Source organism: Corvus brachyrhynchos, unplaced genomic scaffold (assembly GCF_000691975.1).
Source record: "Corvus brachyrhynchos isolate BGI_N302 unplaced genomic scaffold, ASM69197v1 scaffold44, whole genome shotgun sequence".
NCBI classification, from domain to species: Eukaryota; Metazoa; Chordata; class Aves; order Passeriformes; family Corvidae; genus Corvus; species Corvus brachyrhynchos.
In genome coordinates, this window is record NW_008238359.1 from 1,011,762 (window position 1) to 1,023,978 (window position 12,217).

General features: G+C 44.2%; 1 protein-coding gene across 3 annotated transcripts in view; it reads left to right on the plus strand.

Annotated features, from left to right (window-relative positions):
• LOC103616729 (alpha-2-macroglobulin-like protein 1) overlaps positions 1-10,122 on the plus strand; it is a 31,597-nt gene extending 21,475 nt beyond the window's left edge. For 2 of the 3 annotated variants that reach the window (XM_008634952.2, XM_017735855.1), the window contains 8 exons: positions 569-750; positions 1,142-1,357; positions 2,549-2,670; positions 3,420-3,510; positions 4,169-4,237; positions 4,488-4,590; positions 5,740-5,781; positions 6,185-6,408. In XM_008634952.2, the coding sequence (XP_008633174.2) occupies positions 569-750; positions 1,142-1,357; positions 2,549-2,670; positions 3,420-3,510; positions 4,169-4,237; positions 4,488-4,590; positions 5,740-5,781; positions 6,185-6,210 (851 nt within the window). In that variant the 3' untranslated portion in view covers positions 6,211-6,408. Of the gene's footprint in view, positions 1-568; positions 751-1,141; positions 1,358-2,548; positions 2,671-3,419; positions 3,511-4,168; positions 4,238-4,487; positions 4,591-5,739; positions 5,782-6,030 lie in introns of all 3 variants that reach the window. The other variant, XM_017735854.1, reaches the window with a different exon arrangement.
• The last annotated feature ends 2,095 nt before the right edge of the window (positions 10,123-12,217 follow it).

Here is a 12,217-nt window from a genome sequence, read left to right on the forward strand (position 1 = left end):
GCAAACAAGTGAATTGGTGGTTCTTTTTTCAAAAGTGAAGGTTCTGAAAACTGACTTTGAATTTAAAAGCATTTCAGGTTTTCACATTTGTACCATTGCAGACGATGCCTACACAATTAAGCCTGGCACAATTAAGCTAAATTCTTAGCTGAATTTTTGTTAGTCCTCTGCTACCAGTGCAGCAAAATATTCAGCTGGACTCAGATGTATTCAGTGCTTGTGAGCTTGGACCTGAGGTAGGAGCCCAGGTCTTGCTTAAATTGCCCTTCACTATGCACTGCACAGTGAGGATGCCAGCAAAGTAAGTTGGGTAGTCTTTCTCCTCCAGTAGCCTGACTGCAATTCTCCCTTGAAGACTGAGCAGTTCTCGTACAATAGGTACAAGTGACTGGAAATGAGTCCTAGAGCTTTTCAGCATAGGGGGCTGGTATTCTATGCTAGGCAAATACAGAAAACTCTATGCTAGGCAAATGCAGAAACAGCAAAAATGCTGAATCTTGGACACATAACTTTGAATATACACAGGGATCTACAGTTCTTCTCTTCCACATATTTCTTCTCCCATCAGCACAGCTACTGACATCACAATCTGCTGATGAAAAGTCTTCTTCCATGATTGAGACAGTAGCCTACATCATCCTGGCTCATGTCTCCAAACCAGACTTGTCACTCAATGAAGCCTCAGTGAGCAAGCTTGTGCGCTGGCTCAGTGGACAAAGAAATGCCTTTGGAGGATTTGCTTCCACACAGGTAACAAACCAGGGAAAATCATGGGGGAAAGAGAAGGATGTTGTGCCTGGTGTGATGTGCACATCTCTCATGTGCATGTCACTCTAGACCCATCCTTTGCAGACAAAGGTATATGAGCTCTGGGAAAACAGGAGAAACTCTTGTCAGTGTAGTGTAATTGGGGTTACCCAGGGTTGTCTGGCACTGCTAAGCCCAGCCCTCGCAAGAACAGAAATCATCCTGCTGCCTGTGGCATAAACCCTACCTATGCACTTAGTGGGATAGAGCCTGCCTGTGTCAGAGGGTGAACCAGGGCCATGAGGAGTGTGGCTCTCTCTGCAGGCCCTGAACAAGCGTGCTGGGTCTTGTCCTGCATGGCCCCACAGCAAAGTGGCTCTCTCTCTCCCTTCAGGACACAGTTGTCAGCCTGCAGGCCCTCGCTCAGTATGCAGCCCTGATTCCTCAGGAGATCAGAGACGTCAAGGTGGCAGTGAAAGGCAAGGGGGCTTCTCCACTGGAGTTCCATGTGCACAGGAACAACAAGTTGGTCCTGCATCAGGCATCTCTCCCTGCAGACACAGGGACCTACACAGTGCAAGCAACGGGCAGTGGCTGCGTTTATGTCCAGGTGTGTATGGGTAAGGAACAGACCTCTCAGGTTTTGCCTCCGACTACTGAAGTGAGGTTTGGCTTTAAGCACGCAATATAGCCTCAAGTTCTGAGCAGGATTTTGCCTTCTAGGCAGAATCATGTCAAACTTGAAGGTACTCAGGTGTACTTTGTTGACTTGGTTTCATGCAACCATCTCTGGTATCTTCTCAGAAATGTCTCAGCTTTGCTGTCCCATCCTACAGAGTCTTGTCATTATTAAGAGACAAGTAGATCTGAAGTCAGGAGTAATGAGACACAGGAGTACATGCTTCTATTTTGAATGTGTGTTGTTGATGTCACTGCTACAGCAGCTGGACACTGCACATCTTCTGACACAACATTCTTGGGGTTGTTACCCCATGCAGAGATTAGAAGGTCTTATTCCAGTACACCAACACAACTGGTCCGTCAGGAGGATACATCTTATTTTTCTGGCAGTTTTGGTAGTGGTCTACTTGTAAGCCATCCATGCAGCAAAGAACTCAAATTACTCCCTATGAAAACCTCTTTTGCTGGATCACTTCTGTTCAGAGAATCTGCAAGCAGTGTCTAGTAAAGGGGACACAACAATTATTAATTGTTAATGCATGTAGGAGGTAACTAGAACCATATTGCTTGGCTACACTTGCATGTAGTCAAAGAGCATAAGATATCTGATGAACACACACTGGGGAGGCAGTCAGTCACCAGGCAGGTGGAGGAAGATTGGCCTACGCTGCTCTTTGGATGAGTGTGATCATCCCTCCTGCTGACTTGTCTTCTTCTAATTTTTTATTCTTAAGGGGTTTGTAATTGTTTTACCAGTATTTTCCCCTTGACACATAGAACTACTGACTATTAGCATGTCAAGGGATAACAGTTAGACTTCTTTCTCCTTGTGGGGCAGTGTTTTAGCTAATGTGCTTCCTTGAACCTTAACAGTAACTTTTTTTTTTATGAGACTGAGTGAAGCCTTGAATCACAGATAGCTAAGTCTCCAGGTTTTGGGTTGCATTTGGCAGGTGTATCTGATGCAATGTGCTAAACAGCACATCTCTGAACAGAAAGTGCATTTGGGTCCAACTGTGTTAGGCACTGGATACCAATCTGTTAAAAGCTGGAGGCACAGGTAGTCCTTTACTCAGGGGAACTCTGGCGCACTTCACAGAGATGTTTTCTCCCTCACCAGACCACTTTGTATTATAACATCCCACCACCAAAAACAGAAGAGGTCTTTGTCCTGGATGTGGAAACTGTACCAAGAGAATGTGATGGTGTCAGGAAAGAGTTTGATATCCATGTGTCTGTCAGGTATGGGATCCCTTGAGGCTCTTTCTTCAATGGAAAAAAGTGTGAACCCAGTTGTATGACTAGAACCCCATGAAAGCCTCCTGTCTGTAGAATCAGAGGCACAGGGATGACTCTCTTCTTCTCTATACATCCCAAGGAGATTGTTAATCGAAAATTAAGGCCTGGAGAAGCATGGCAATGTGCTGGCAGTGTCTTGCAGAAACACAGCAACTATCTCAGGCAGCACAGAAAAGCTCAGCAGTCCCCAGAGCACCAGCACCTGAGCTCCCTTGTTGGGAGACTCTTGGCATCATGGGCTAAACCAGCCCTGAGATGCATCCTCTGTAGTGTGAACCTCTGCTGGAACTAGACAGCAGAAACTCCAGTCCCTATCCATATTTCACTTGCCTGCATTTGTCTAGGATGGGAGTCTTGATCCATATTCTGCATGACTTACTGTCCTTACTGAAAGAGAGCAATACCAATGTTGCCACTCAGCCTGTAACAGCAAAGGTAATTTCCACAGCAGAGGGCAACATGAAGGCATATTATTTCCACATTAACCGTAACACATTTGCTGCACAATCTGTCTCCATACTGAGTGAGTAGATGGGGACCATTTTTTGTCCCTTTGTCCTACCAGTTAGGCATGCTGCTGAGCTTTCTTATCACTGTAGGGCAGGGCAAAGTTTGGAAGTGTCCATTAGTATCTCCTAGAAATGCTGTGCTGCCTTCTACATCTAATGTGCTTCTCTCCTGACCCCCTTCAGTTATGTAGGGGACCGTGGGACGAGTAACATGGCCCTGGTGGAGGTTGAAATGCTGTCAGGGTTCATTCCTGTGCAGAGCTCTGTGAAAGAGGTAAGACTTTTCCTTCAGCTTTCCTTAAGGATATCAAAATCTATTTTCCAGATGTAGCTCACTCAGAAATATCCAAACATTTAAGAACTGTTGGAGAATGGAGAATGGTAACTACAAGTGCAGATATAACAGGCTATTTCACAAGGCAACTTTCCACTTGCACAAGTGGTTGTGCAGTTTTTCATGTTCATAGTGAGGATTGCATACACAGTAAGACATTAGAGAGAAGATGAAAAAGCACCGAGTTAGAATCACCTGGGGTGCACTGGGCCCCTTTGCAGTTACCAGTGCCATTTTTAGGGATATTCCATAAAGTGGTATTGAATCCCATGGAGTTGTACAATGACATGCTCCAGTGTTCCACGCAATAGCTGGAAAGATCCAGCATAGCCTCCTACCAACAAGTTTTCCCTTTCCTACAAGTGATGGAAGTAGGAACACAGCCCAAGGACACTTGTAACAAAAGTGAAAAATATTTTCTAAGGTTTGATGTGCTCCCAACAATCTCAGTGCTGAGGAAGGCAGACCTGACTAGTCCCCAGACTAGGCTAAGTGCTTTTGACAACAGTAGCTCACTGACAAATACCAAACCTGCTGTGAAACAGGGAAGGCAAATAAGCTGATGTTAACCAAGCTCATCTCTTGCCTTCCTATACAGCTGGAGAAGGCACCCCTCGTGAAAAAGACAGAGATAAAACCAGACAAAATCACAATCTACTTGGAGGAGGTAAGAGGAAGACCAGAGGGAACTGCCCATTTAAGTAGTAGCAACTGAAGTGTTTTGCATGGGGACTTTCGCAGACCAGAAATACAAATCTCTAGGCTGGTCAAGCAGGCTAAACTTTTCACAGAAGAAGAGGGTGGAAGAACCTAGAAACATAGGAAAAAAACCCTCTGATGCAGAAAGAGTAAAGTTAGTATACAGGTGATTTTGAGATGATCAGTGCATTTCTGCTCACTTCCATTCTTCTCTCCAGCTGGGTGAGAGTTCTTTGAAGCTTAACATCTCAGTGGAACAAGATACTGAAGTGCAGAATCTGAAAGCTGCAACAGTGCATGTCTATGACTACTATAAGCCAGGTGAGATTTCACTGACATTGACATAAAATAACTATTTTACCCCCTACTCAGATATAATTCTGTAACCCTAATTCCCTTAACTCCCTTATTCCAGTGCACTTCCTCCAGCCACTTCAAGCTTGGGTTTCCTCTTCAAAAGTTCAACATTCAAATAGCCACCAGTTTAGAAAAGTTTTTGAGACAAGGCTGCCTGGCACTATGATTATGTTGTGGGGTGTTATGTGTTCCAAACGACTGTGTTTGTTTTCTTCCTCTAGCTTCAAGCTAGAAGAATTCTCTGATAATTTGCCATGCTCTCTCCAGCTTTTTAGCTCTCTTGAGAATAGTTAGGAATTTATTTGAAATCAGTATTACATAGTGCTACCCTGAGCCACTAGAAGGCAGAATTTAGTTGTATGCATTTCATGTATAGTGTAATAATCCTACCATCCATTGTGTCCTGCCATGTCTCAGAGAATAATAGGAAAATAATTTGTTAACACTTTAAAGCTCTAAGTGAATTATCAGCACAAAGAAGAGAGATCTTGATGATATTTTGAGCCTCTCTTATTATTCTGTGCTCAGTATGAGACAAAACAGCAGATGGAACATTAAGAATTATTTATTTTTAAAATTTGAGAACAAAATGGAAAAACTGCTGCTGGCGATTTAGAAAGCAGCACTACATGTTGTATACTAAATTCTGTTCTTGTTGCCCCTTCCACACCATAGCAAGAAGAGGAGGACACTTTTCAATCCAGCTATTACAGAGCTAAATATTGTCACCTAATATGCTCTTTCTCTGCTATTTCATCCTGTACAAGAATTTTTGTGCTTAGTACATACATGTTATCTGACATGAACATACTGATTATCACTAAATAGGCAAGGCTATCAGGACACACTCCTGAAAGGTTTTTTATTTACAAAAAGTGTGCTTGCCTTAGAAGGTATCACAATGCATAAGGTGGTCTTTTATAGCTGTATGGGATACATGTTGGGGAGGCAGATTGCTGGCCTGACTCACTACAGACCTTTCTTTGTTCCTGCATTCACAGTCTGAAGAGTGAAACGTTAAGGTAGTGGGATGGCTGTGCTACAGAGAAAGAAGTTTGGCACTACCCCACCATGCAGCCCTACAGCTCACCACCTTCTCTTTTGTTTCTACAGATGACCGCACAGCAAGAGAATATGCTTTCCCTTGCAGTTCAGGTTAGTGTTAACAGGCTTCCAGCTGGAACAGAGCAGAGGATTGGTGGTAAGCAGGCAAAGCATCCTACCTCTGCTCTGCATTTAATCCTGTCATGTGATGTAGAGCCTTCTTGGACTGCAGGTTGAATTGGGATCTACTTACTACTTGTAAGCACAGTTTCTAGCCCAGGTGTTAATCTCAAGGTAGGCTAAGCCTTGAGCATACCATGGAAGGTTAAAATGATCTACTTTTATTTCATTTCCATACAGTCCTTGCAGCATCCCAAACCTAAGTACAACTGGAAATGGCTGTGTCAATGATAAAAAGATGTTGCAACTCATCACGTAAGATCTCTTAGTCCATAGACACCTTCCTAAAAATTCATCAGGCACTTTCCCTTTTCTTTCCTCTTTCTTACCACAGATGCCTCAAAGAAGGTTTCCTCCTAGTATGCTCTGCCTCTGCAACCTGAATTTTCTGCCTCCATAGGGAAAACTTCCCTGCTCCAGCTCTCCTCTTCCCTGCTGTGTTGGAAACACCCTATTTCCTTTGCCCTATGTTTCTATGTGAAAACTGGCTTAATACACATTAGTTTGGGAGCAAGTGAAATAAAGTATGTGGAGCCTGGAAAGAAGGCAGTGACTTGACAGTCGATGAAGATTTCAGTGCATGAAAAAGAGGGAAACATTGCGCACATCACGGTTACATACTTTGCATTTGGTCACCATAGTGGTTTAACTCTCTCTCTTCCCCAAGTCCCATCTCTGAGCTCCCTTTTCAATTAAATTAACACAATAGTTGATCTGCAACCAATCTCCACACAAAAAACCCCCCTCTCTTTTAACCCTGATCTGGTTTACTACCTGACCCTGTGAATCATTTTTCTGTCACAACCAAAGAGTAGGGACAGGCAAGAGAATGCTAAGGAAGAAATACTTGACCAGTTCATTCAGACAGAAAGGGACTGTACAGCAAAGTCTTGTGAAGGGAGGGCATGAAACCGATATAACAGTCCCTCCAAATTCACTGCATATTTAGACTTTAACAACACCCAGCCCCATCCTGTCAAGGCATTAACCCAAATGACTAATCCTTACCTGTGGCACTACTGAAAAAAGACAACAATCTGAGGAATTTCAGGATGCAACACATGCAACAAGACAACAGAGTGTATGCAGATGGCTCAGCGGGATATGCAGTGCCATTAGGAAGATAGCGCTTGTGAAAAGGGGGATACTAGATAAGAAAAAATGGGTACTAGTTTTGCAGAGCTGATTGCCAAAAGAGAAATTACCAGGACAGTCATGCCAAAAATATGAAGTAAGGTATGAAGTCAAGCCCAGGGGCTATGGAAAAAAAGTGAACAAGATGAGCTGGGAATTTGGGAAGCAATGATGATGCTTCTAAAGAGGAAGTACTTTGGAAGAAAAAAAGGGGAAAAAGGAACAAATTGAAGCAGGTCATGTGACAAGGATTGCTTGGGTTATCCCTGTGTAGTAGCCCTTTGCTTGATCAACACAGCTTGCAAAAAGACAGTAAATATATTTTTTCTCTTACCATTCAGAACAATTGGTCCATAAAGTGGGCAGAATCAGCTCTTCCACACAGGGAAAAAAGGAAAATAAAAGTCTCCCAGCAGTGCTTAACAAGCATTTAGGGAAGGTAGAAAACCTGAGGAACCAAGTGATACATTCTGTGGGCAACAGATACAAAAAGGAGGACAGGGTTGAATTAAAGGAAGCAAAAATAAGAAGGGACTGAGCAGGCCTCCAAGGATTGTTCCCCTAGCATTGCCCCTTCCCAAGGTATTTTAGGAGGCAAAAGAGATTGTTCGATGGTGCTCTGCGAAGGGAGCAAAGTGGGAGCTGTTGCCTGTCCTGGTTGCTTTCCTGACAAGTCTCTTCCTCTGGATATTTGGGCTGGACTGAAAGAGCTTTTGGGTCAAAGCCCTCTGATCTATTGAACTTCAGATAGGGAGGCTGTAAATAAAACCTGACGCCTGTAACCCAGCGTGCTCATTGTGCCCATAAGCCGGGCTCTCCCAAATCTAAATGGATGTGTGCCAAGGGTCTGCTTTACAGTTTATAGGATCAGATTGCCATGAAATTAGATCTCAATAGAAGCAGGCCCACCAAGATTCCTCTGCTTCTGATGATAGGAAGTCTCAGCACCTTGTACCTGTGTGGGGTAAATAAGTGAGAAAAACAAGTGTGTGAAATATGAATACAAACAGATATTTCCAGGCTGTGGTTTCAAATCAGATTGATGTTATTCAAATGCAGATGAGAGGGACTGAGGAAGCTGGCAAAGCAGAGAGCTGAAAAAAAGCTGCTGAGTGGCAAGCTCCCTTAAGATAGAAATGTACAATAGAAGTCAGCGAGGTCTTTGCCTCTTGAATTAAGTATTAGGGAATGCATTAAGTGGCTAGTCTGTGCTGGATGGGCAATCTGATGCTTGCTCAGTTCTGCTGGCTGTCGAAAAGTGCTCCCTGTTCTTGGTGACATCCATAAGAAATACCTTCCAGTGCAAGAAAGGAACCTTTGCAATGTGTAAGGAAAGGTAGGGCTGGTGGCCAGGAGACTTCCTCCCACCACCTCACCACAATTGCTGTGTGGGTCTTGGTTGCCCAAATGGTCTGGAGGCAACTGGGAAATTTCCTGCAAAGTTTTGCTGCTTCAGCCTGTAAAAAAAGAAAGTCCAGAAGAGCATTGTACAGGAGACAGCTAACAGGCAATCTGGTAACCAGCATCTCAGACAGAAAGGGATTCTTCTGCAAAGAGAAACTCCTAAAAGGAGTGGGAAGTAGGCCCCTTTAAAAGGAGGACGACTGTAAGCATACAAGATGGCCCCAAATGGATTCTGACCTTATTAGGGCACTCTTATAAAAAATAAATGGCATATTTTAAACCCATATATGAAAAAGGTAGTCTGTACAATGAACAGTCCACCACAAGAGATGGGGTTTTCCTTCTGAGGTACCTGAAGGTGATGGTCTCACTTCCAGACTGAAGCGAGTAAATGAGTGTGGGAAAGGGAAAGAAGGAAAGTGCAGTTACATAGGCTAGATGTCTGTTTATACGCCTGTACTATGTGAATCTGTACGGCACAGTATGCAGGCTCATGCTTATGCCACGTGCTGTTTATTCACCTGTGTAAAAGGTTCATTTACTACCACTGTCTTCCCGATAAATTGGAAAGAAACCCATGAACTCGGAAGGTGCATTTTTCCGGCAGGGCCACTGAGTGTCACCATCGCTCCGTGGCTTGCTCTGCAAGACGCCGTTTCTCCAGGGAATTAACCTTTTCTAAAAGGGGCTTGAATAGGGGGGAAAAAAAAAAATCATTGGATTGAAAATGGGCTGCTTCTTGCTTCTTCCCAGAGCGTGGAAGATCTGCACCTAAAGTGTGAGCCATCTATGAAATGAATTCTGCCTTATATATAGGCAAAGCATTTGTCAGGTTTCCAGCCAGACCCTCTAAGCCAGTCTTACAATTCACAGCATGATCCTCAGTGGCAACAATTATGGGATTGAACAAGTGCTTTATCAGGAGACACTAAAAAGGCTGGAATCCCATCATTTGGTGTGAGGATGAGCAGAATTTGTTGAGAAGATGAAATACTCATATTTACCAAAATAATAAAGGTGATGGATAAAGTGAATGGAAAACTGCTCTTCAGCAAATCCTTCCATGGCAGACTGGGCACATGGGATAAAACTAGTTGGCAATCAATTTAAAACAAATAAAAAAGGTACCTTATACTATAAGAACCTACTGCTACAGGAGTTATGGAAGCCGAAAATGTCATCAGGTTCAAAAAGCTCATAGACAAACTAATGGAAAGCCAATCTATACCAAAGGGAACAGGTTGTGGGGTATTCTCCACCATTTCTACTACTGTGCTTGGATGTGGGATTAGAACAAGGGGAATGGACTTTAGATATTGGCCAGGTGCACCTGCTTTCCCTGAAAAGTATTAAGGGTGGATAAATCTGGTGGACTGAAAGGTCCAGTGGCTTCCTTTCTTCCTGGGTCATGAATGAGATGGAGATGAATGAGAGCTTTCTTGTTTCACATCCCAGCAGTAGCAGAGTGGTGTGAGAGTCCACAGCGGAGATGCATGCAGAGGTTGATGCTGACGGGAGACAATTCTTTAGAGATAGCCAACAATCACAGTATCAGTGGCCTGAGTCTAAGGATCCCTGTTCCTAAGGGTCAGCACTCAGAGAAATGCACTTTCATAGGTCTCGGGTTTTTGGCCCTATAAACCTTTCATCCTGCTTGCTGACTAGACAGACCACATGGACACAACAAAGAGCATACTAACTCGGGAAACAATTAAAATAATTTATTAAAAATGTCATGCAGGCTGTGATGATCAGATACAAAACTTGTGCAAACATACTGATTGCATTTGACTGGCTTTGTTTATCCCTACCTTCTCTCCGTTTTATCCGCCTTGATCCCTCCATTTCCCCTCCTGTGATTTTTACCCCAAGCATACCAGTGCAGTTTTGAAAACCCTAAAATTCTCTTTATCGGTTCCAACATCCCCCTATAGCTGCTAAGTACTCCCCTGTAAAGCCTCTTTATTGCAGTATTTTCCCCTAGTCCTATTGCAGTAACTACCCTTCGTTTGCATACATTCCAGAGAGTTTCCTCCTTTGAATCCACTTCAGTGGGTTTTGCAATAGGGACAAATGGCTTAGTCGTTCATCCAGTTCTTGTGGCTTTTAGGCGTGGTTGATTCACAGGGATTACTGTTTGCTGGGTTTCCTGCCTTGTCATTGTTTCTTTGTTCCCTGTCTGACCTTTTGTTTTGAATAACCTTAAATATCTCCTTGACAATCAGCCAGACAGTTTTCCATCTGAATTGAAAAAGAACCCTCAGTATTTAGAGCAAGTATGTTTGGTAACAGCCCAAATGCCCTCCTGGGTGTTTTGCTGCTTTTCAGGCAGCAACAAATATTATTCTGTGATTCTAAGTCAATGGGAATTGACCGCAATTCATAATGGGAATTTTCTCCTGCGAACTGATAGCCCAGCACTGTCGTTACAGAGCCAGAACGCAACGTTCTCGCAACATGAAGCTCAAAAATGCCATTTGCAGGAGTATTGATGCTGCTCATAGCCTCAGTGGTGCTTGAGCTTCTGCACCCTGTACATGTAGATGGAGTGTGACTCATTCCTGTTTGTCTTTTGCTTCATCCCGCTGGTCCTTGATGCACGTGATGGCATTCTGAAAGGAAACTCACCTGCTCTCAGCAAGATGAGCCACTGGTCTGACCCGATGGGCATTTCTCATTTTCTTAGAAACAAATACGTTGATCATAAAATTACAGAATGCTTTGGGTTGGAAGGAACATTAAAGATGATCTAGTCCCAAACCCTAAGCTCATGGACAGGGACGCCTTCCACTAGACCAGATGGATCAAAGCCCCATCCAACCTGCACTTGAACACCTCCAGGGATGGGACATCCGTAGCTTCTCTGGGCAACCTGTGCCAGTGCCTCACCACCCTCACAGTAAAGAATTTCTTTCTAATACCTCATACAAACCTGCTCTTTTTCATTTTGGAGCCATTGCCCCTTGTCCTGTCACTATGTGCATACATAGTTCCTTTCCACTTAACATCTAACAATGACATTACAGTTAAAAATTCGTAAGTTTACCATAATCAACCACTCTTACCCTAAGCCAGGCAACTGACAGGCAACAAAGGGATGCTCTTTGAGAGTAATCAAGAGAAGCAAGGTCCAAGTGCCTACACAGCACAGATTCTCTTCTAACAGTTGCCAGCAAGCTCTAGCACTGTGGTTTCTTTACCCTGTTCATGAAGGTTTCCACTGTACACCTCTACATGTTCTCTACACGATGAAGGCAGAAAAACCTCCTGCTGTGTCCTGTTTGTTCATCAAAGCTTGTTCCAGGTACCAACACAAACAGTTTACAACCTACATTCTTCTCCCCGGCAACTAGAACAGGACAAGAAGATAATAGTCTTTAGCTGTGCCAGGGGAGGTGTAAGCTGGACAACAGGAGGAATTTCTTCATAGAAAGGGTGATTAGACATTGGAATGGGCTGCCCTCGGAGGTGGTGGAGTCACCGTCCCTGGACGTGTTTAAGGAAAGACTGGATGTGGCACTCGGTGCCATGGTCTAGTTGCCATGGTGGTGTTCGGTCACAGCTTGGACTCGATGATCTTAGAGGTCTTTTCCAACCTAACTGATTCTGTGATACATAAAACGACTAACGTTTAACAAGGTTAATCAGTCACCAGAAGGACGGACGGTGAAGCGAGCCCCGGCACCGGGGACACACGCTCAGGCTGGCGAAGAGCGCTCTGCGGCCGCCGAACACCCGGGCTGCGATTCTCATCAGCACCGCGATGCCTCGGTGCCCGCCCCGCAGGCCCAGCAGGGCGGGGCGGGCGCTCCCGCCGTTCCCCCCCCCC